Source organism: Haemaphysalis longicornis, unplaced genomic scaffold, assembly GCF_048455015.1.
Source record: "Haemaphysalis longicornis isolate Haplotype H1 unplaced genomic scaffold, Haemaphysalis longicornis Haplotype H1 scaffold_2, whole genome shotgun sequence".
Lineage (NCBI taxonomy): Eukaryota > Metazoa > Arthropoda > Arachnida > Ixodida > Ixodidae > Haemaphysalis > Haemaphysalis longicornis.
In genome coordinates this window covers 23,031,449-23,056,433 of record NW_027526295.1, presented here as the reverse complement: position 1 = coordinate 23,056,433, position 24,985 = coordinate 23,031,449, and the positions used below count along the sequence as shown (strand labels likewise).

The window sequence follows — 24,985 nt, the reverse complement described above, 5'->3', positions numbered from 1 at the left end:
TCGAAACATGCCGGCTAGCGTGTAAAATTCAGTTTCAGCGCAGCATACATTATCAAAGTTCAAATCCAGAACTTTGTTATTTTTGTTTACGCGGGCAGTTTTGTTCCTGTTAGCAGGGTGCCCGCACCAAGTCTTTAGATAATGATGCCATGCAGCAACAAAAGCACTGCAGTGTCTTCACTGGCATCGTGAAAGTGACCTTTCCCGAGACTCAATACTGCCATATGTGCTCCCCTTTATCTTTTCTTTTTGTAATCGGTAAGCGAAATGTTGCAAGCAGCGGCTAGTTTTAGTTATTTTCTGACGAGTTGTTTGAACTGAATCGATTCCGAGCAGTGCACTGCATGCTGTACTTGTTCGCGCCCCAATTGGTGCGATAGCAGTGACAACAGTGTATCGCCTCGCGTCGGCCATACTCGCACTCTCGAAAAGTCGACTGGCCGCGATCGTGGCAGTAGGCCGAACAGCTGTCTGCCGTACTCGTTCGCACCCCGACCGGCCGCGACAACAGCGTATCGTCTCGCGTCGGCTGTTCTGTGTGTTGTGCACTCGTAGAGATGCACGGCCACAAGCTTGCAGTGTGCCGCAGCGCTGCACAGCTGCTGTAGTCGTTTGTGCTCTGACGCACCGACCAGCCGCGCCAACAGCGTATCGCCTAGCGTAGGCCATACACGCGTCTCACATGCTCGTAGAGTCGACCGAGATCCTGCTGCTGCCGTCGCAACCACGAAATCAGCCGTTATGCTACTGCCATGCTTGCTTGCTCGCATCGACTAGCCCCGGCACTCTTTGAATTTGCTCTTTATGTCTCGGAAACCCAGCGCTTCTTTAGCTGCTTGCATTGCGGAAACGTGTGAAAGCAATTATTCATGCAAGATGCACAAATTACGCTGCTCACTCGCATAAGGCCGCACGTAAAAGGGCTACTGAGGAGAGGCGACGGCCGCACGGGAGTCCTGACTGGAACGTCACATCCGGAAGTTCGCCACAGTGGCGACCAGTTGTGGCGACGCTTCGCTAGGTGCTGCTTTAGTAAAGCTTAGTAAACGGCTTTACTAAAAAACCTGCGCGTGTGTGGAGCTTAAAATTAGGTCGCGAGAGTTAAGTGGCATACCGTATTTACTCGCATAATCCTCGCACTTTTTTTCCGGAAAAGTCAATGCAAAGTTAGGGGTGCGAGAATTATGCGGGGAAAAAAAAAAAATCCGGTGCACAGTGTTGCCAAGTTGCCGTCTGCCAATCCCGCTAAATGTAGCGGTCGTTTTTTGTATATGTAAGCTCAGTGTTGCCAACAGCAGCTATTTCTTTTTATTTTATTATTTACAACGTAAAAGTCTCCCGTCGATCAGCGATCATGAAATTGCCGCCTTTGCTTTCTGGCGTGCGCCCTATCTCGTCTCGTCGTCATGTGCGTGCCCTACTCCAGTAACGCACGTTGAAGTCGGTGACGCCGAAGTGCCTGCCTGCGGCGCGGTTGCCGTGTTCGATCGCGTACCCTATCGCTTTCAATTTGAAAGCGGCAGTGTAGCTGGCGTTCTTCCCCATGGTGAAGCGGCACCAAGCTCAAAACAAAGAGATCAAAAAGTTCTCCAAATGGCAGCGAGCTATCCACCACTGACGCGAGTGACTCACTGACTGCTGCAGCTCAACGACGGGACCACGACGGCGACACGACGACACGACAGCGGGCTGCGCGAACACCGTCTAGTTGCGCGCACGCGAAACATGCGCGAAACCGGCTCAAGGACAGTGTGAGTAGCGTGTTAGGGCGCCTGTTAGGGAGTAGCCATGCAGGTTGTTAGGGCACCTGGATGGCCTTGGATACACAGCGGTCTCCGCCGAAAGAAGAGGCGGCGGGGGAGGGCGCGCGTTGGAGAGCGCGTGCACCATGCGGGTTTCGCGAGCAGGCAACTTTCGCCGCTGCAAAGTTGGGGGTGCGAGGATTATGCGAGGAACCAAAAAATCCAAGTTTTGGAGGCTCACATTAGGGGTGCGAGGATTACGCGAGTGCGAGGATTATGCGAGTAAATACGGTATACCACATACTGAAACATAATTTGGGTCAGGTAAATTTTCGTTGCAGTTGACCCTTAAGATCCCCAGGGGGTGAAAATTAATTCAAAGCCCTCCACTATAGCGTTACCCATAGCCCTTGTGTAGCTTCAATGCATTAAACCCCCCAATTTTCAAAAAATTTTGACCAGTTATTGCACATCGTTAAAGGAGCCATGAAGACAAAATACAAGTTGGGTTTATTAGAAACACTGCTTAGTCCCGACAACAATGATACCAATATCATCGCAATCTTCGAACAAATAACGGAGATATTAAATAAAACGTGTGAAGCAGTCGCGATGCCCTAGCCAATTTCCCGCAACTTTTCTATGACGTCACGGAACCTTGTTTGGGCGATTGGCGGCCGCCTAACTGACCTGTCGCGACGACACATGACTGGACGTCTGTAATGGGGCCTCTAGTTCCATTTGACCGCATCACTTGAATGCTAACGGGCAGTTAACGCACTGAAAATTATGTTTTATTGTTGGCCCGTATGACGTCATTCTTGCTCATAACACATCACTCTGGCGCAAAATTTGAAAGTTTTTAAATACTTCTTGCTTTTTCTTTGTTAAAAAACATCTTTTGTGGCTGTAATGGAGCTGAGTGAGATACTGAATCCTAGTTCTTTCAAATTAAACGAAGTTGTATTTTCTCTTCATGGCTCCTTTAAAGGGGCACTGACACAAAATTTTGAAGGCGAGATAGCTTCGGAGATAGATTGGTGGGAACACATTTACATCATCTGCAAAATATCAGCGGCGAATACAGCCTAGAACATATTTAAAATCAATTTTAAAGTGTGCGAAACGCAACCGAGCAGCCAGCAGAGGACCACACGCAATCGACATCCCGAGGATATTGTGTAAATAAACAACGTCCAAACACGTCACGAGTTTGTGTTTGCCGCTTCCGCACTGCCGGCGTTTTTCGCCGGCTCACCCGGCTCGCCGCTCCAATCGGAGGGCCAGAGGGCGGAGCTTCTGCTATTGAGAACGAACGACCCGATCGTCGGCAGCGGAGGCGCCGTGATTTCGTAAGCTCATCGGGCAGCTGGCCGCGACCAAAGTTCTACAGCGATTCCAGGCACTCTGTTTCTATTACTGTTTATTACCATTGGATGCGAAAACGCGCCGTAGGCACGAAAAGCCCACTGAGCTAGCCGCACGGTCGCTGTACAGGCGGCGGCCACGGCCGCGAAGTGGCCCAGGCCGGCGCAGGTAGCTCGAGTGATAGCTTGTTACCGCTGCACGAAATTGTCCCCAAGTCCCGACCATGGTGGCTTACATGAGAAAGGAGTTAATGATGCCATGGCGGGTTGCATTAAAAATTGTCATCTGCACCGCTTACGAGAGCGGCACTCGAATATCCGCCGCAGTGCTAAGCCGAACACATCTGTAGGCGGACCTGTAGGCAGACCGGCCGGCTGCTCCCAGCGCGCGTCTTGCCACCCACCGTCTCGAGCGTCGCGCGTCGTTCTTTAGCCGCGGTAGCATTTGCACTCGCAGCGCCTGCGTCACATCCACGGTCGCTTTTAATTAAGCGCCTCACGAGATCAGTACGTGGGGGCATTCGCAGAAACTGCCGTCCATGCGGATTCGACAGTGCTACGGCGGCTCTGCTCTGTGATATCCCTCCGACGGTCACGTGGTCAGCTTTGTTCACACAAAATCCACAAAATCCATCGTTTCGCGGCACTCGCTGAAACCGAAACTGCGACTGGCCGCATTGAAAATGCCTCTAATTAAACAACCATCGCACACTGAAGCAAATGAGGTTTCTACAGGTTATAAGTAGGTCACTAGCTACTTATCGCAACAAAAAAAACAAGATGCAAAATTTTTGTGTCCGTGCCCCTTTAAGGTGATATCAAAAGGCTGCAAATTATCACAAATGCGATGAAGCTCAAAGGGACAGATATAGCTGCTCAAAATGATTACTCAAAGGAAACACTCTGCAAATCTTTCATGCTCTCCCAAAGGAGAGCATGAAAGGTGCGGACAAACAACACGAAAAGTTTAATCTAGTGCCTGACACACTTGGGGTTGATCATGACAGGTATGTGCGGGACGACTGGAAAAACTTGGGTTCAAGTTGGGGCTGTCCAGTGAATTAAAACAGTTACCCAGATGCGCTGATTTTATCAACTGTGCCTTTTCAACACCGCAGCAGTGTCGATAAACCCGAGCAGCTGTTATCTGTTATTCTTGGTTGTAGCCTTTTGTGATTACTGAAACTTGGTGAGGTGGTGAAATCACTGATGTCATCTCAGGTGGTCCACCAACTGGGAAAACCGGGAATTCTCAGGGATTTTGAATAGTCTGAGTAAAGTCGGTGGAAACTCGGGGATTTTGTTTCTATTACGGGCAACTTGTAGGCGTGCATGAATATTTAAAAATTTTGAATTGAGAAGCGAATAATGCAAAGTTCGATTCTGCTGCAAATTGAATAGGCAATATTAAAGAATTTCGCATAAATTTTTGGGGTATATTGGAGTTCGAAACACGCACGGACGTTTTCCGCTCGTGGAGGCAGGCTTTCCCTCACTGCTTTGGTGACGTGTGGGCAAACGTGTCACCAAAGTGCGATGTGTTTGCTTTTAAGGTGGGCTTTTAAGGAGTGCCTCTTATCTCCTTGGCATTTGGCCGAGTCCACCCTCGTGCTTCTTTTGCAGGGAAGAAACTTTGTCCAATAATGAGAAGCAAGAGGAAAATAACGGGTTTAAAAAATGTATCAGCTTCAGCAAACTGGTCCCCAGGTGGTTGAATTGAATCTGGAGCCCTTCGCTACGGTGGTCTCACAGCTCAGGGGTAGCTTGCATGTTAAACGCCAAAATATTTCTACATTGAAACGGGAAAGTGTCAGCACTGTTATGAGCACAAGTTGCGTGACTTCATTTGGTCTGCCCTGCAAAAATGATGAAAGTCTGTCAGAATAATGTAGCCATGAATGACACACTCCTCGTTGGCAAGACTGGCACAGCAGTGCAATTAAGTTCCTTTTTCACAGCAGCTGACCCTGTGTGCCTGTTCCAGAATTAGGGCTGGTGTATTGCTTGTCTGGTGTGTTTCCAGTGCTGCTCAACCTGAAACCTAGTGAGAATATCAGTTTTTGTTGCAACCTCTCAGACGTCACTTCTGGTGTCGGACATTTTGTGCCACTTCAGTAATGGTGGCACAAAGAGGTCACTGCCCAGTGCTCTGCAAGGTTTGAAAGGCTGCGGTCCTCCTTGCACATTCAAAGTAAGCACTAGTGTAGGGGGGAGGATGTCTTCATGTTTCTGCGTCGCAATGAGATGCTTGGGAGGGTTAGTGACCGAAGAAGCCGTGCTTCTGAGGACGCGAATGTTTAATCCTGGCTGCGGCGTCTAGTTTTTTTGTGGAGACCAAAGGTGGAAGTGCTGCGCCATTGCGCAAAGCTCCGCCATGCCACTCTTCCTGCAAATTCCTGCTCCAAAATGCAGTAGTGCGCCAAAACTGCCCCAAAGCGCCGCTGCAAGATGTGAGGCAACCTCAGATTATGTTCGATGCTAGTTGAATCGAGCTGGGAGCAGTAGGTTCGTTCAACTGTCGTTCACAACATGGCTGGCGCAGTGCAGTGAACTCCCTGGAGGACTTATGCTCGGAGCCTGGGGAGTCACTCCCCACAATTTGCTGGTCTCTAAGTGGAGGCGCTGTTTCACGGGACTTCGGAAGGGGGGACCTTGGTGTGCAAGTGATGGGGGAACTTCTTGTCAAATATTAGCTTCCCACATTGCGTGCTGCGCTGTGATGCATGCATTGGCCTTCATTGCAATTTTTCCGCTTAGCGTAAAAAGCAAAAAATGAAGTAGTTTTATTGTTCAGTGGTACCCTTGCCATTTTATCTTATCACGAGTGCGCTTGCCATTCCAAGGGTTAGATGCTATCTTGCCGTCGCCATGCCTTGTGGAACAGGATGAGATAACGGGCGATGGCTTGGCGAAATTGAGAGGGGGAATTCTGTTATGCTAGCAGCTATCTGCAAGTAATCAGTTCTGTAGGTCTGTCTTACCCATCACCACCTGTGTCTTACCTGCCTTTTGGCAAGTCTGCTGTTCATGGTGAAAAAGTTGATAAACATCTTACACTTGTTATCTGGAGAAACATGACGGAGTAGCGCAGTTTTTTTTGCTTAGATAAAAGCATTTATATTCCTTGGTCAATTTTGCTCGGATATTTTTTTCGTTTTTTTTTAATATGAACGTATCATATTTTAAAATTTCCCTAAAGTCCAGTCAGGTTTTGTTCAGATTATCTCTTGTTTGCTCTTAATTTCTTTCTCTCAGTTTTCTTTTGCCTATGGTCTCGTTAGGTGTAGAATGTAGGCAAGCCTTCTATCTTAAGTGCAAGTCAAACGATTTTGCCTAGCTCTTGACTTCTCTTGGTTCTTTATCGTGGTTGTAATGGTGTTGTTTTTCAGTTGTCTGAAACCCAGTCAGGTGTAGCCATTTAAGCACCGCTTATGTCTAGTTCTTTGTGATTGCTGTGTCAGCGGTGATGATTTAATTCTGGAACGTATGTTTTTCTCACTTGCCGAAAAAGTGGCCTGTTCGGTATTGATTGAACGTTCAGGGAAAGAAATTTAATCATTTTTTGTCTGTGTGTTTACCAGAAATGAAAAATGGCACATACATGATGTTTGACTCCAGACTTCCACTGCTCCAAAATTTGCCTTTTGGTGCGGCAAAGGTGCTCCAAAACTACCTGCTTACTGCTCCTTGAGCTGCTCCAAAAAAGCTCAAGCTCGCTTCCAGCTCTTGGAGACCAAAACAAACAAAAACGTGTGTGTACGAGATTTTAGTGAGGTTAAAGTTTCTCAAGGGGTCAGGTTAATCCGTCGCCCTCATTGTCCGGATGTGGCGTTGGTGTGCAAGGCCTTAGTTTGCAGTGTTTTTTTCTGATTCGATTGCTGATGCCTGCTGGGAAGATACCAACATGTGCAAGAGGATGAGGAGGAAGGAGGGGGTGCATTGATTTCTGGCACCCTGCGTAGAGCTTTGGGGTGCCCTGCCGCAGTGCATGGCTGGGCCCTTCATCTTGGGGCTCACATAGTAACAGCGTTTTGCCTTGCAGGAACATGGACTGTGTCGGGCTGGCCCCAGCGCAGCAGACCTGCACTCCAAGGGACGGCCACTGCTGAGTGGGTGGTGAGCTCTCGGGTGGGTCTGCGAAATGGGTGAGTGGCGGGAGACTGCACAGACACGGCGCTGCGTCTTTCAAAGAGACCGGAGGAGCAAGGTAAGGCTGTGATTGTGATGCAGTCTGCTTTGGGGAGTGTGCACCAAAACACGGCGCAAACTTCCCTCGAGCTAAATCGGGGGTGCACTGTTTGCTGGAATGGAAGTCCGGTTTGAAGTGTGTGCACAGTCCACCTTGTGGACTCTAGGTTACCAGTTGACTGCAAAAGCAATTTCACCCACACAGAGCTTCATGTAGCACTTCGTCAAGGTCCTTGGAAATGTTTATTTTTTATTTTTAGCGCCATTTTGATGAAAATTGGCAGTCTTAAGCCGGTTTTTATGCTGATTTCAAACATTTAATTGGTTTTAACATAGCAGAATGTGTTGAAGAAATACGGTGCTTTGAAATTAATTTATTGAGGCATTTTTTTACGCCGGGGTTTAGAGCGATTTCGCTTTATCAAGCTCAAAGATGAATTGCATGGACATAATGCCAAAGGTCTACTGTGCCAGGCTAAGCTATTTTTAGCTATTTCAAAAGCTTTTGCTAAGTATGAGAGCAGCGAACATTTTATATTAACAATTCCTGTAAAATTATCTCATTGTTACTCAATTTTGCTTGTAGGTGAACAGTGACAGAGTGATAAAAATAGCATAGCCTGCTAGATCAATTCAATACGAATCGAGTACAATGCAATTCAATAAGCCAAGCATAATCTCTCAGAACAGTTCAGAAACAGTAAATGTTCTACTAATAAACTTCAGAAACCTGATTTACTATTTCCCAGTTTATTCCAGTGCCTCTGAAAACTACATACAAGCACACACATCACATGCTGCAGTCTTTTCTGCCACCTGTAATGCTAAACCACAGCAGCCAATTAAAAACTGACATCATTCTGTTATGCTTTTCAAATCTAAACCAAAGATGTGGGTGAATTGCAAGGGGGGACATGGGTCTTAAAACAATTTCCCTTACTTTCTAAGCAAACTTAATGAAACTTGCCAGTCTTGTTGCTTTTTTTCTGCTGATTTGAAATGTGCAATTATTTTTTCCGTCTGCCAATTAGTTCTAAAGATAATTAGACGTAATCTGCCATGTTTTCCCCTAACAATAGAAAAAAAAGTATTCATCAAAAACTATAATCTGCATATGTCAGATACTAGAAACACTGGTGAGTGAAACATAGCAACCAGTTTTTTTATTGTTTGTAAGAAATTTTAGAGCTAATTGAATTTGAGTGCTTGAAATAGTGCCACCAGTCACCCAGAAATAAAGCAAATTTAAAATTTTCTAGAAAGAAATTTTAAAAACCTGCTTGCTACATTTCAAGCACTGCACCATTGGCTTTGTCCTGAAAAAAGAATTATAGCTCTATCCGCCTGCAGTGCTGAGATATTGCTTTGGCAAGCTTGCAAGAAGTCAGAAATTCAGCTTTTGAAAAAATGAGCAAAAACACAAAACGTCAAATTGAATTACAAACACCAGAAAATATTTACATGCTTACACTTGCAAGTGCCTAGTATCCACCAGGAACATAGTCCTGTTGACTTTTGTCAGTTATGTGGCACTTTCCCAGGGCCTGCTTCACTTTTTCAGCAGACGCATGCTTTCGAGCAGATGCGGTCATCATCCGCTTGTCCTTCTCTGCCAGGCGTTTTGAGTCTTGCCGGCCAGGGGTGAGGCTGAGCTCTTTGAGGATGCCCGTTGCAGCTCTTGCATAGCTGGCATTAAACTTCATGACTGCCTCACCGACAGCAGCCACAACTGTAAACAGTGAAGCGTGCCGCTCCTTTGGTGCAAGCGCCCAGCTCACGGAGTGCAAGCTTTCGTTGTTATTCTGCGTCTTGCCGCACTGGCACCGCTCCAGCAGCTTCCTATCTGATAAGCGCTCGTAGACGGGCAGCAAAGCTTCACACACATGGGCGGCCAAGCTGTAGCGGTGCTTTGGCGGCGGCTGTCCTTTAGCCTCGGCTGCCTTTTGCCGGCACCACAAGTCAGGGTCTGTGGTTGGATACACCATCACGCGAAGTAACATGTAACTAGGTCGCCATAACAGCCCTGTGTGTGGCCTCTACATCCCCCTCAAGGGACTTGAAGGTCCACCCATAATGCGATGTCAACTTGTTGACCAAATCTCCAGTGAGTCTGCCCTTGCCACCAAGGCCGTGCCCCTTGTGTTGGGAAAGCAGCTTTCACAGGTTTGTCCCCATGCGCTTCTGTACGTGATTAACGCAGTCCTCCTTCAGGATGTCCATGTAGCCATACACTTTTTCTTCCTGCAAAGTGAGGTCGGCCCGACTGTCTCCGTCTGACAACGCGGTTGTATAGCGGAGGTTGTGTTTGGAGAGAGACCTTTGGGAAAGGATAAGCGCGGCCTCAACTTCCATTTCACCAGCTTTCTTGCTGGTGTTTTTCTGGCATTGGTGGTTGTCCACCCACGTTTGGGACGAAGGATCGTTCTCGTTAGGTTTCTGCTCACAGGCTGCACAGAAATTGCTCAACACAACATAGTCTAATACAAAACCATAAAAAGTTCAATCACTGTTCCGACGCCAATGTGGGAAGAATGTCCGCGAGTCATCCAAGACCCATCGTACGAAACAGCGATGTTGCCAGGTATGTTTGTATGGAGCTCGCTATAGAGCTCTCGAACGGAACTTGCGCACTCGGTCATCAACTCCTCGGAAGCACAGGCCACTGCAGGCGGCAATTTTTTTTTTTACGTAGTTTTGCCACGTGTTCAAGTGCAGACCACGGTGCGATATATTCATGGCAGAAAAAATGTCGTTGAGGGCCGTTTGACGATTGCCGGTGCCTTGCATTGCACGCGCTGCGAGGATGTTGATGCTGAAGGGGTTTATGTTTTGGTCCCCGGCCACGCGCGGCGAACTCCACGCTGACGAAATGTCACCACAGTTGACGCACGCAATCAAAAGCTCCACGGCCAGATTGTACTCCCGATCGCATTTGCTGATATTTACATCGCCGCACGTTTTACATTTCACGCACCTCAATAAGTCATTCACTGAGTCCAAGCTGACGATGACGAAGCTCACGTTGTCAGGCGAGTCGGCCGCGGCACCGTCACTGGCAGCAGCCAGGCGATCTTGTTTCCGCTTCGTCGCTGAAGTTGACGTAAAAAGGCACCTCGTAAGGCAGAACACAATTTTGCAAGGAAAAACAAAATAAATGCACAAGAAGTTTCTGATCACAGCCACCTTGGCTACAGCACAGCTACGACACAAATAGCACTGTCACGTAGCTGTAGAAAGTTCTGCTACAAACAAGGCTAAAGCACAGTAGCCGCCCAGTAGTGAACACTGTCCGGTGATGTCTCTCTGACTTAGAGCGGACCGGGGCTGTAGGCATACTCCCCAGCAGGCCTGTGTCGCCTCGCCAGTTTTGCGTTGCCGGCAGCACTGTCGGAGTGGTCCTTCTGCGACCTCTGAAGCCTGGCCTGGTCTTTCTCGAGGCTGCGCCGCACCAAACAACTTCCTGCACTGTAGCCGAGGTTCTCTGCCACGTCCACGTTGCTACTGGTGAGGCCCTCGTTGAAGTGGCTGATGGCCTCCGCCACTGCCCTCCTGATGCTGTGCAGCGAGGCGTGCCGACTCTTTGGGGCCTGCTCCCACATCATGGCGCACAGGCTTTTGTTTGGAGTTTTGCGTGATGCCATCACTACATCGCTCGAGCAGGGCTTCATCACTGAGACGTGTGAAGACAGGCTCCAGTGCCTTGCACACGAAGTCAGGCAGGGCTGTTCAGGTGAGGGGAGGAACCTCGTTGTTGGCCGGGGCCCGGTTGTACTTGTACCAGGACTTCGGTCCCTTGGCACACAGGCTGTGCTTGGGCGCTTCATCGGTCGACAACATTTGCTGCAGGATGACCCCCACTGCCCACTGCATGCCTGGCACATTGTACTTGTGGCTCCTGAGGACGTAGCCGTAGAAGTTTGTTATCTTCTCGATGCGGTCTTGGCTGAGCCTTCCCTTGCCTCCAAGTGGTTCTAAATTTGTCCAGAAGAGCACGCAGGGCAGCTTCCATGCGCTTTGTACGTGATTGATACAGTCTTTCTTCAGGACTTCTACGAAGCCCTACACAGCGTCCTGTACCAGGGCATCAAAAGTCCTGCTGTCTCCATCGGACAGCATGGTAATGTAGTGCAGTTTGTACTTTTCCAGAGAACGTCGGAACATGGTCAAAGCTGCCTCCACCTCCATCTGCCGAGCTTTGCAGTCAATGTTTTTTTTGGCACACGGGAGTGTGTGCTGGGAGCCAGTCCGCGTACGCTTTGTCGTCTGGTTTCGGGAAAGGGGAACAGCCCAGGCAGAAAGTGGACAGCACGACGTGGCCTATGACAAGACCAGTGTGCATCTCTGTGATGCATGCAACCGAGGTGTGGGAGCTGCATCCACGTGTCAGCCAGGTGCCGTCAAACGTGACGTCAATGTTTCCGGGTGCAATCCCAAGTTCTGTGATGAGGGAAACACCCGCTGGCTCACGCTCACTAGCCACTGCATTGCAGTCTCGCACCATTCTGTCCATGTGGCCCTGGTACGTCTTATGGTGCAGGCCACGATGCGAAATGTACATTGCAGCAAATCAGTCGGTGAGAGCTGTCACTCCCTTTCCGATGCTTTGCATGCCTTTCATGGCAGGACCGTTCACCTCAAAGGGTGTTCCTCGGAGACAGAAACCGTTCTTCGCACAGCCCGCATGCGGAACACGCGAACACGAGCTCCGCACGAGTCCGTACTCTTTCTCTTGGCCCTTGGGAACACTCAAGGTTCCCCTGCCACACCTGGGGCAGGACACGAGCTCGAAGAATGAGCATATCACGTCCAAGGCCACGATGGCAAATTCTGTGCCATTTTCCGAGCTTTTGCTCGCTGGTTCTCTGTCCAAAAGTTTAACTTGCGCTCTGTCGCCGACCGCGATGCCAAACGCTTCTTCACATTTGCCGCATGTTTAGCACGCTCGGCAGATTCACCAGTGGTGTCGATGCGGTCCCCTGCCAGAAAGAAATGCAGCCAGACGTTTAAAGTGTGCGCAAAACTACAGACACCACTAGCACACACGAGAGCCACGAAATGAAATTCTGCGTATGCCATGCAAGTGGCTTACAGTTTCAATACAACAAAAGTAAGTGTTGCTGTCCAAAACAACATTTGCCGGTATAAACATGAGCATAAAGGGGCGTGCAAAAGAATTGGCAGTGTACCAGGTCATTTCACTGCAAATGTCAAAAGATGTCTTCTGCCCCTCCTTTCTCCCCCTGTCATGCCTTTCATGTGGTTGCCCTCGCGTCTCGCTCGTCCAACTATTAACCGGCCTTCTGTGGAACTGTGCTGTTGAACTTCGAATGCAGGAAAAAAGCACAAGCACTACCACTTCATTCTTTGTGCTTGAAATACAAGCCTTTTTCGTATTTCAGGTCAAAACATTGTTTTTAATGCATTCTTTTTTTGACTTGCTCCGAATATTCCTAATATTTTATTTTTGCTCAACAATTTTTGCAAGTATGAAGTGTTTTCCAGATTTTGTTGTTTGGAAAAGTTTTGTGCATATAAACGTTTCTTCGAGAATTCATTTTAACCTTTGGCCGGGCGGCTGAATCAATTAAGGGCATACATACACACGGAGAGTTCAACATTTTCGGGTTTTAGCAGCCCAAGATAGACTATCATCTTTAAAAGCTTTACTGACTGCGGTACTGCTGAGAACTGCGGGGCCTCGGCAGAGCCCAGATGGTCCTGGCTGTGGGGAGGAGGGGCCCTCTGGTCCTTGAAACCGCCTGGACGGTCCTTGTTGCAGCAGCGGCGGATTCATGGGGGCGGGGTCTGTGTCTGCACGAGCACTGAACAATTTGAAATTTTGGCAAAAAGAAAAAGGGTATTGTGAGGCTACAATTCCGAGGTACTGCTCATGGTTTAAGGATTTATACACACCCCCACAACACCGCACCAGGAGGATTTCGGCCCCCCCCCAAATCACACACTGTCGTCACTGGTGCTTTGTGAGTGCTTAGGTCGGTCTTGATGCAAACCTTGACAGGTGTTCCCACACTAGCACAGCCTTGTCCACTGGTTCAAAAGAGCTTGCAAGTGGTGGTGGTGGAACAGGAAGAGTTGCGATGCATGAAGCACCAAAACTGCCACTCTCCACGGCCTCTTCCACAATCTCAAAAAGACGGTCAATGTAACCTGCACCGAATGCATGCGAAGCAAAAATCACGTCAATCTCATTCACATACAAAGTATCATTGTCTGTCCTACAGTCTCTGCTTTCTTCATGTACAAAAAGGAGCAATGCAAATATTTGTGCAAGTGTATTCAAAATGTCTGGTGCTGTACTCCATGTAAACTACACGGGTCACTGGAGGCATCCGGGCCCTTTAGTTCACTAGGCGAAACACTTAAATGGAATGACACTGGCGGCCGCTGCTGGGGTGTCGGCAGAGGCACCGCCTGCAGTATCCAAAACTACGGCGGGTTCCGCGCTTATGTACTTTCAGCTTGAAGTGTGTGCCAAGGGCAGCGAAGATAACCGCAAGCGTTGCCTCACCAGGCTTGGTAGGCGACAGCAGATTCCGTAGCAGCGAATACGTTGCTGCGCTGCAGCTTGTAAGAAATATCGCCTTCCTCTTATCTTCGGCCACATCGTTCGCAGCGAAGTACAGCAAAACGCGCTCGTGATATTCCGGCCACTCACTTGTGCTTGCGTCGAAAGCTTCCAGCCTTGCCACGGACGACATGCTTGTTCCAGTGGCACGGGAGTTGCTGCCGCGCCCAGCTCGCAGTTTTTAATCCTTGTCGCCCGTTGTCATGTTCTGCCGAGATAGCGCGCGCACGAGGCTCGGTCCAAATGCTGACTGGCCTACCCGGCCGGCAGCTCGTTTATTTCAATGGTTTTGAAAGCGCCATCTCGTGGTGCTACAGCATATTGCACGTGCGGTTGGCAACAACATAACAAGAAGTTTCTGATCACAGCCACCTTTGCTACAGCACAGCTACGACACAAATAGCACGTTCATGTAGCTGTAGAAGGTTCTGCTACAAACAGGGCTAAAGCACAGCAGCTGCCCAGAAGTGAACACTGTCCGGTGATGTCTCTCGGACCTAGAGCAGACCGGGCCTGTAGGCGTACTCCCCAGCAGGCCTGTGTCTCCTCGCCAGCTTTGGCTTGACGGCAGCACTGTCGGAGTGGTCCTTCTGTGACCTCTGAAGCCTGGCCTGGTCTTTCTCGAGGATGCACTGCACCAAACAACTTTCTGCACTGTAGCCGAGATTCTCTGCCACGTCCACGTTGCTGCTGGTGAGGCCCTGGTTGAAGCGGCTGATGGCCTCCGCCACTGCCCTCTCGATGCTGCGCAGTGAGGCGTGCCGACTCTTTGGGGCCTGCTCCGAGATCATGGCGCACAGGCTTTCGTTGGAGTTTTGCAGGATGCCATCACTACATCGCTTGAGCAGGAATTCACCCCTGAGACGTGTGAAGACAGACTCCAGTACCCTGCACACGAAGTCGGTCCGGGCTGGGCTGTTCGGGTGAGCGGGAGGAACCTCATTGTTGGCCCAGGGCCCGGTTGTACTTGCACCAGGATTCCGGTCCCTCGGCACACAGGCTGTGCTTGGGCGCCTCATCGGTCGACAACATGTGCTGCAGGATGACCCCCACTGCCCGCTGCATGCCTGGCACATCGTGCTTGTGGCTCCTCAGGGCGTAGCCGTAGTAGTTTGTTATCTTCTCGATGCAGTCTTGGGTGAGCTTTCCCTTGCCTCCAACTGGTTCTAAATTTGTCCGGAAGAGCATGCAGGGCAGCTCCCATCCGCTTGTGTACGTGATTGATACAATCTTTCTTGGGGACTTCTATGAAGCCCTACACAGCGTCCTGTACCAGGGCATCAAAAAGTCCTGCTGTCTCCATCGGACAGCATGGTGGTGTAGCTCAGTTTGTACTTCTCCAGAGAACGTCGGAACCTGATCAAAGCTGCCTCCAGCTCCGTCTGCCCGGGTTTGCAGTCAATGTTTTCTTGGCACACGGGAGTGTGTGCTGTGAGCCAGTCCGCGTATGCTTTGTCGTCTGGTTTTAGGCCAGTGGAACAGCCCAGGCAGAAACTGGACAGCACGACGTGGACTATGACAAGACCAGTGTGCATCTCTGTGATGCATGCAACCGAGGTGTGGGAGCTGCATCCACGTGTCAGCCAGGTGCCGTCAAATGCGACGTCAACGTTTCCGGGTGCAATCCCAAGTTCTGTGATGATGGAAACACTCGCTGCCTCACACTCACTAGCCACTGCATTGCGGGCTCCCACCATTTTGCCCATGTGGCCCTGGTACGTCTTATGGTGCAGGCCCCGATGCGAAATGTTCATTGCAGCAAAGCAGTCAGTGAGAGGTGTCACTCCCTTTCCAATGCTTTGCATGCCTTTCATGACAGGAACATTCACCTCAAAGGGTGTTATCGTGGCTGCACCTGCCACCCTGAGAGATGGAAGCCGTTCTTCGCACAGCCCGCATGCTGAACACGCGAGCATGAGCTTCGCACAGAGTTTGTTCTCTTTCTCTTGGTCCTGTGAAACAGTCAAGGTTCCCCTGCCACACCCGGGGCAGGACACGAGCTCGAAGAATGAGCTTATCACGTCCAAGTCCACGATGGCAAATTCTGTGCCACTTTCCGAGCTTTTGCTAGCTGGTTCTCTGTCCAAAAGTTTAACTTGTGCTCTGTCGCCGACCGCGATGGCAAACGCTTCTTCACATCCGCCGCATGTTTAGCATGCTCGGCAGATTCACCAGTGGTGTCGATGCGGTCCCCTGCCAGAAAGAAATGGAGCCAGACGTTTAAAGTGTGCGCAAAGCTAAAGACACCACTAGCACGCACGAGAGCCACGAAAACGAAATTCTGCGTATGCCATGCAAGTGGCTTACAGTTTCAATACAACAAAAGTAAGTGTTTCTGTCCAAAACAACATTTTCCGGTATAAACAAGAGCGTTAAGGGGCCTGCAAAAGAATTGGCAGTGTACCAGGTCATTTCACTGCAAATGTCAAAAGATGTCTTCTGCCCCTCCTCTCTTCCCCTCTCATGCCTTTCATGCGGTTGCCCTCGCGTCTCGCTCGTCCAACTATTAACCGGCCTTCTATGGAACTGTGCTGTTGAACTTAGAATGCGGGAAAAAAGCACTAGCACTTCATTCTTTGTGCTCGAAATACAAGCCTTTTTCGTATTTCAGGTCAAAACATTGTTTTCAATGCATTCTTTTGACTTGCTCCGAATATTCCTAATATTTTAGTTGTTGCCAAGTATGAAGTGTTTTCCAGATTTTGTTGTTGGGAAAAGTTTTGTGCGTATAAACGTTTCTTCGAGAATACGTTTTAACTCTTTCGGGACCGCCCAAAAAAGGGATGAAAAAGAGAGGTGTGGATAGAAATTTTTTATTACATGAAACAAAAGTACTACACTGCTTTATCATATACCAAAATGCAGGTTATTCAATGGTCTTTAACATGCAAAACAATGTTTTACCTAAACATTGCACACAACAACATGAAAAAATCTGAAAGTAAGAACTTCGAGAAAAAAACACAAAAAAGTTCAAAAAAGCGTAAACATAAAAATTTTCAACAGAAATAAAATTATTTGAGGATATACAAAATGTGGCAAAATGCTTTCTTTCTTGATCGTAAAAGTTTGGTGTGGCTAGGAGTAACTGTTTTTTTTGTGTGAGCCCTTTGGCACTAGGTACCCGCACTTGCACATGTGCCTAGGTTGGCGTTGCATGACGCGTGTGCCACTCGCCGAAGCAGTTCCGGACTGAGGTGAAACACAGGTGAACTTGGCACGTGTCACAAAAGACGTTTGTTTTGAGCTCGACTTTGGTACGTTCGTAGCACAGCTTGCTATTCTTACGTTTTTGGACTTTTTGTGGTTTGTGGTCCGCATGTTTTCGAGTGGGTGGTGGAGGAGATCGAGCTTGTTTTCCATCAAAACCAAAAATCTGCTCAAGAAGCTCTTCTCTGAAGGCCAGATGATCATACCCGGCTTTTCGAGTGAGCTCAGGGATCTCTGGGTGTGATGCACGATGTGCTTGAACATTCACGCAGGCAATGTCGATGCAATGGAAAAATAAGGTCTTCCACCACCGCACACTTCGCATCAAGACATTGTAGTAACCAATCATTTGATCTGACTTATCTACTCCCAGCATTCCAGTGTTGTATTCGTCAATAAGCAAAGGCTTGGGCACAGATACCAGAGTCCAGGTGCTCCCACTCCGCACTCGTCTTTTTGCAACATCTGTCTTGTTGGCCGTGTGGATGGTGCTGATCATATTTACAACGCGCCGATCTTTCCACTGAAGGTAAAGGATTTTGCCATCTCGCATCCATCGAATGTCCCCACGTTTGGCTTTTTTTCCCCAACGTGACTCCTTCAGTTCTTTAGGAAATCCTCGGCGATCTTTGCGCGTTGTTCCACAAGCCAATGTTTTACGGTCAAGGAGGTAATCAAACAGGTGCATCGAAGTGTAAAAATTGTCCATAAAAATTTTGTATCCCTGATCAAAGCATGAGGAACACAGATCGCACACTACATCAAAAGCCAAGCCATGAGGCCCTGGCTGCTCACGGCGGCCAGTGTAGACACTGAACTGCACAGTGTATCCCGTGTCAGGGTCAGCTAGCACCCACAGCTTGTATCCCCATTTAGTCACCTTATCTTTTAGGTATTGCCGAATTCCCGACCTGCCTTTTTGATTTTACCATGCGCTCGTCCACAGAGAGATCTCGATTGGGCTGGAAGAGCTGTGCTGACACTTGGTTGATGTGCTCAAGAAGCCACCACATGTACCGCAGCTTTCCTTTTGACTGTTGGTTCGGGTCATCCAAGTCCGCAATTTGGAGGAGCGCTAGCAAAGCGATAAATCGCTTTCGGGGCATGATGCGTCGTGCAAGGAGACCACTATAAAGACTTCCTATCTTCCAGTAAAGCTTGAGTCTTGGAGCCTTCACGACCCCCATGTAAATCACCAGCCCAATGAACTTCAGCAGTTCACTGGGGGTGACTTCCTCCCACGACCCATCTGGCCGAGCGTGCGTCGGTTTTTCAAGAATGCGGGTCCACGCGTACTTGTTCGAGTTGTCGCAAATCGTTCCAACAACTTCCGCAGAAAAAAACAGCGGAAAGAAGTCCATGGCGGTCAGAAACTTCTTCGTCCCGCTTCTCAAGGCCATGGCGACATCGTCGCCCAGGGAGACACCGGGCTCTCTTCTTGGCGAAAACTCAATCCGCTTCTGCGCTGGTGGCAGGAGATCACCACCATAGGTGGTTGACACCCTAGCGAACAGATATAAATCAGCGAGAACATATACCGAATGCACATACCTACTCGAGAGCCAACTGAAACCGAAACCAACACTCACCTTCCAGCACCGCTTGAAGTTCCAGGCTGATCATCCCCTGAATCCTCACTTGAGGTAAAATCTGAGCTCGTAATGTCACATTCCGAGTCATCGCTGGCGCTTTCATCGATAAAATCTACTGTGCAAGCCAAAGATACGCGAGACGGATGCGTTTTTCTTATCGCGGTCGCGTGCGAGCACGACGCCATGTTTATGCACTGTAGACGCCGCCGCGCTTTAAAAAAAAATATCTGACGCGTCGCCACCTGGGGATAGAAAAGCAGACTTCCCCAAAAAAAAAATTGCAGTTGTGAAACTATCTCATAGATGGCGGCAGGTGTTCCATTGAGGGAAAATTTTTATTCCAGAGGCGCGCGAAACCGTCGATCATATGTGGTTGACGGCCCATGGGCGTGGTCCTGAAAGAGTTAACCTTTGGCCGAGCGGCTGAATCGATTAAGGGCATACATACACACGGAGAGTTCAACATTTTCGGCTTTTAGTAGTCCAAGGTAGACTATCATCTTTAAAAGCTTTACTGACTGAGGTACTGCTGAGAACTGCGGGGCCTCGGCAGAGCCCAGATGGTCCTGGCTGTGGGGTGGAGGGGCCCTCTGGTCCTTGAAACCGCCTGGACGGTCCTTGTTGCAGCAGCGGCGGATTCATGGGGGCGGGGTCTGTGTCTGCACGAGCACTGAACAATTTTTGAAATTTCGGCAAAAAGAAAAAGGGTATTGTGAGGCTACAATTCCGAGATGCTGCTCATGGTTTAACACTGGGATTTATACACACCCCCACGACACCGCACCAGGAGGATTTCGACCCCCCCCCCCCCCCCCCCCCCCCCCCCGCGGCCCCCCAAATCACACACTGGGATTTCGACCCCCAGGAGGATTTCGACCCCCCCCAAATCACACACTGTCGTCACTGGTGCCTTGTGAGTGCTTAGGTCGGTCTTGATGCAAACCTTGACAGGTGTTCCCGCACTGGCACAGCCTTGTCCACTGGTTCAAAAGAGCTTGCAAGTGGTGGTGGTGGAACAGGCAGAGTTGCGATGCATGAAGCACCGAAACTGCCACTCTCCACGGCCTCTTCCACAATCTCAAAAAGACGGTCAATGTAACCTGCACCGAATGCATGCGAAGCAAAAATCACGTCAATCTCATTCACATACAAAGTATCATTGTCTATCCTACAGTCTCTGCTTTCTTCGTGTACAAAAAGGAGCAATGCAAATATTTGTGCAAGTGTATTCAAAATGTCTGGTGCTGTACTTCATGTAAACTTGTACTCCATGTAAACTACACGGGTCACTGGAGGCATCCGGGCCCTTTAGTTCACTAGGCGAAACACTTAAATGGAATGACACTGGCGGCCGCTGCTGGGGTGTCGGCAGAGGCACCGCCTGCAGTATCCAAAACCACGGCGGGTTCCGCGCTTATGTACTTTCGGATTGAAGTGTGTGTCGAGGGCAGCGAAGATAACCGCAAGCGTTGCCTCACCAGGCTTGGTAGGCGACAGCAGATTCCGTAGCAGCGAATACGTTGCTGCGCTGCAGCTTGTAAGAAATACCGCCTTCCTCTTATCTTCGGCCACATCGTTCGCAGCGAAGTACAGCAAAACGCGCTCGTGATATTCCGCCCACTCACTTGTGCTTGCGTCGAAAGCTTCCAGCCTTGCCACGGACGACATGCTTGTTCCAGTGGCACGGGAGTTGCTGCCGCGCCCAGCTCGCAGTTTTTAATCCTTGTCGCCCGTTGTCATGTTCTGCCGAGATAGCGCACGCACGAGGCTCGGTCCAAATGCTGACTGGCCTACCCGGCCGGCAGCTCGTTTATTTCAATGGTTTTGAAAGCGCCATCTCGTGGTGCTACAGCATATTGCACGTGCGGTTGGCAACAACATAACAAGAAGTTTCTGATCACAGCCACCTTTGCTACAGCACAGCTACGACACAAATAGCACGTTCATGTAGCTGTAGAAGGTTCTGCTACAAACAGGGCTAAAGCACAGCAGCTGCCCAGAAGTGAACACTGTCCGGTGATGTCTCTCGGACCTAGAGCAGACCGGGCCTGTAGGCGTACTCCCCAGCAGGCCTGTGTCTCCTCGCCAGCTTTGGCTTGACGGCAGCACTGTCGGAGTGGTCCTTCTGTGACCTCTGAAGCCTGGCCTGGTCTTTCTCGAGGATGCGCTGCACCAAACAACTTTCTGCACTGTAGCCGAGATTCTCTGCCACGTCCACGTTGCTGCTGGTGAGGCCCTGGTTGAAGCGGCTGATGGCCTCCGCCACTGCCCTCTCGATGCTGCGCAGTGAGGCGTGCCGACTCTTTGGGGCCTGCTCCGAGATCATGGCGCACAGGCTTTCGTTGGAGTTTTGCAGGATGCCATCACTACATCGCTTGAGCAGGAATTCACCCCTGAGACGTGTGAAGACAGACTCCAGTACCCTGCACACGAAGTCGGTCCGGGCTGGGCTGTTCGGGTGAGCGGGAGGAACCTCATTGTTGGCCCGGGGCCCGGTTGTACTTGCACCAGGATTCCGGTCCCTCGGCACACAGGCTGTGCTTGGGCGCCTCATCGGTCGACAACATGTGCTGCAGGATGACCCCCACTGCCCGCTGCATGCCTGGCACATCGTGCTTGTGGCTCCTCAGGGCGTAGCCGTAGTAGTTTGTTATCTTCTCGATGCAGTCTTGGGTGAGCTTTCCCTTGCCTCCAACTGGTTCTAAATTTGTCCGGAAGAGCATGCAGGGCAGCTCCCATCCGCTTGTGTACGTGATTGATACAATCTTTCTTTGGGACTTCTATGAAGCCCTACACAGCGTCCTGTACCAGGGCATCAAAAAGTCCTGCTGTCTCCATCGGACAGCATGGTGGTGTAGCTCAGTTTGTACTTCTCCAGAGAACGTCGGAACCTGATCAAAGCTGCCTCCAGCTCCGTCTGCCCGGGTTTGCAGTCAATGTTTTCTTGGCACACGGGAGTGTGTGCTGTGAGCCAGTCCGCGTATGCTTTGTCGTCTGGTTTTAGGCCAGTGGAACAGCCCAGGCAGAAACTGGACAGCACGACGTGGACTATGACAAGACCAGTGTGCATCTCTGTGATGCATGCAACCGAGGTGTGGGAGCTGCATCCACGTGTCAGCCAGGTGCCGTCAAATGCGACGTCAACGTTTCCGGGTGCAATCCCAAGTTCTGTGATGATGGAAACACTCGCTGTCTCACGCTCACTAGCCGCTGCATTGCGGGCTCGCACCATTTTGCCCATGTGGCCCTGGTACGTCTTATGGTGCAGGCCGCGATGCAAAATGTTCATTGCAGCAAAGCAATTGGTGAGAGCTGTCACGCCCTCTCCGATGCTTTGCATGCCTTTCATTGCAGGAACATTCACCTCAGAGGGTGTTATTGTGGCCGCACCAGCCACCCTCCGAGATGGAAACCTATTCTTCGCTCAGCTCACATGTGGAACACGCGAGCACGAGCTCCGCAGAGTCCGTACTCTTCCTCTTGGCCCTTGGGAACAGGCAAGGTTCCCCCGCCGCACCCGGGGCGGGACACGAGCCCGAAGAACGAGTTTATCACGTCCAAGTCCACGATGGCAAATTCCGTGCCACTTTCCGAGCTTTTGCTAGCTGGTCCCTAAGTCCAAAAGTTTGAACTTGCGCTCTGTTGCCGACCGCGATGACAAACGCTTCTTCACGTCCGCCGCATGTTTAGCACGCTCGCCAGATTCACCAGCGGTGTCGATGCGGTCCCCTGCCAGAAAAACATGCAGCCAGATATTTAAAGTGCACGCAAAGCTACAGACACCACTAGCACACACGAGATCCACGAAAATGAAATTCTGCGTATGCCATGCAAGTGGCTTACAGTTTCAGTACAGCAACAATAAGTATTGTTGTCGAAAATGTTTGCCGGAATAAACAAGAGCATGCGAAAGAGTTGGCAGTGTACCGGGTCATTTCGCTGCAAATGTCGAAAGATGGTAGTCTTCTGCTGCTCTCCATTCTCCCCCTCTCATGCCTTTCACGCTGTTGCTCTCCCGTCTCACTCGTCCCACTATTAACCGGCCTTCTATGGAACTGTGCTGTTGAACTTTGTGGGGTCGCCTACGTAAGGCTAACCTGTGAAGCGAACTTCACCTGCTAGCGTTTACGCAATCGAGGTTTATTATAGCTAATAGCGTTGCGCGTGCAAACATACCAGCAGCCACAGCAGGGAGGATAGTCCTGTCCTACTGCAGCGTTCTCGCAAGGGAAGACAAAGGGTTTGGCTTACCCAGTGAAGGTCGCGGGGGCGGGTGGTCTCCGGGGTCGAGGCAGGGAAGGTCCTTCTCCCAGGAGGTCGATGCGTCGAAAGGGAGCAGGCCTTCGCTCGCAACCTCCGACCTCGGCTTTCGCCGAGGACCGGTTTTTCCCCCAACCTCCTCCCGGAGCTACGAGCGCACCCTCCGAGGCGTCGCGGAGGAAACGGGAACCGAGACCCAAAACGGGTTGTTACCGGGGTGGTTGGCAATGTACAGCGCAGTGCATTGCTGCGAGAAGGTTGCCCCCGTGCCGGCCGCGTCAGCTGGCTTGGCCATAGCCGCCGGCGTGCGCTCGAAGTGGGAGAGGGGGCAGGGTGCGAGTGCGCTCCCCACATCCCCCCCTCCTTAAGAATCCTCTCCACCCGTGGCGACTCCGCAGGAACCTTTATTCATTAAAAAAAACGAATGTACTCTCTTTTTTTTTTAAGCTAGCTCTCCAACATTGCCTCAAGCATGTCGACCTCGCTGGCTGACAGCCCGTCAATCAGGCCGACCTCGCTGCCGGCCGGCTCCCAGGGGACCGCCGGCAGCACGGGGACCGGGGGCGCCTGGGCCAGGGCTCCAGCTGGCCCGACTCCGGCGGCCTCCACGGGCGGCAAATCTGGGGCTGGGTCTTGCGGCTGCAGGCTCGCAGCTGGCGGGTCCGGGTGCCCGTTCAGGGCAGCGGCAGCGGGTGGCAGGACGGGGGCGGCGGCTCCGGGCGGTACATCCGGGGCGGCGGGCCACGGGCGGTAGGGCCGGGGCAGCGGCGAGAGGCCGCGGGCCCATAGCCGGGGCCGGGGGGGGGCCCTGGGCGGAGGCGTGTACTGTTGCCACCTGCAGGAGCCAGAGCGCAAACTCCGGCTCCTGGGCCGCCCTCCGAACCATCAGTTGAGCTGCGGTTCCACCGGGCCCCGGGGGTGGTGGTGGTGGTGGTGCGGCGGCCGAAGAGGAGGCGCCCGCCACCTGCGTCCGGGCCCGGTGAAGGGGCCCCGTACGGTGGCATGGGTGCAGCATCACCGCGCCGCATCCGCACAGCCGGGTGCCCGGTGGTAGGAGCAAGGAAGGCCCCTCCGCAGCCCGGTCAGCGTCCGCCACTGTCCGCCCCTGGAACGGCCGGAACAGGCGCTCCGGCGCCATCCCGACCCGGGCCCACTCCTGGCGCCGCCACAGCCTCCAAAAGGCGTACGCCACCAGCGCCTCAGTGCCGGCCTGATGTGTCCAGGTCGCAACGTCGGACGATGAAGGCCGCTGAGGCGGCTGAGGCGCCGGGCCAGTCGATCGCGGCGAGCCGCGCTGCTGGGCCGGAGAGCGAGCGGGCCGGCGGGGAGAAGGGGGCGGCCGCTGAGGGGAGTTGCCGGGGGCCATTATTCCAAACTGCAAACACCCCCCCAAAAAGAAACATACATGACCCTGCTCTGGCAGCACGTGCTGCCTCGTCGTGCATGTATCCCGAGCGAAATCAATCAGGGATCAACGCAAGAAGTCCTACGTACACATAAACGCCGCCTTATAGGCAAAGTATTCGCATGTGCGTGCACAGAAAACATTCAGTAAGGTGTGCACTCACGCAAGAACAGTTAGGGTTTCTGCCTGTTGCGCAAGTCGTAGCGCTCTACCGGGCTCGTTGGTCGGCCCCCGTTTCGGCGCTGAGCTGGCTGTCGGCGGAGGAGCGCATTCTCCCCCCACTCGCTTCCTCGCGCTGACTAGCGCTTGAGGTCGCACACATGTACGGGCCCACCTGTCGGTTTCCCTTTCATGTCCACAAGCCTGTACACAAGTGAGGAAACCTTTTCTTGGACTCGGTATGGCCCTGTCCCCTTTTTTGCCAGCGAAGCAGCAAATTGCTTGCTCGCGTCACTGAGCACGTGATTGCGCCGCAGCACCAAGTCACCCACCTCGTAGCGAACATCGTGGTGCGAACGGTCGTACTGCGCTTTCTGCTGCACTCTAGCGGTGGAGAGATTGTGACGGGCATTGAGCAGGGCCTCCGTCAACCTGGCGCGCAGCTTTGTTGCGTACTCAGCGGGTGCTGAGGAAAC

The 24,985-nt window shown here is 51.2% G+C and overlaps 1 protein-coding gene across 3 annotated transcripts in view; it reads left to right on the top strand.

Moving 5' to 3' along the window:
- The window catches only part of LOC144168794 (uncharacterized), an 86,051-nt gene that overhangs the window by 16,740 nt on the left and 44,326 nt on the right, over window positions 1-24,985 (top strand). The window contains exons 4-5 of one of the 3 annotated variants that reach the window (XR_013322236.1): window positions 7,152-13,178; window positions 19,417-19,491. Coding sequence is in view for 1 of the 3 variants with exons in the window: in XM_077697761.1 (XP_077553887.1) it covers window positions 7,251-7,254 (4 nt within the window). In the remaining 2 variants the exon portion in view is untranslated. Of the gene's footprint in view, window positions 1-7,151; window positions 13,179-19,416; window positions 19,492-24,985 lie in introns of those variants that run through there. The other 2 variants (XR_013322237.1, XM_077697761.1) reach the window with 2 other exon arrangements.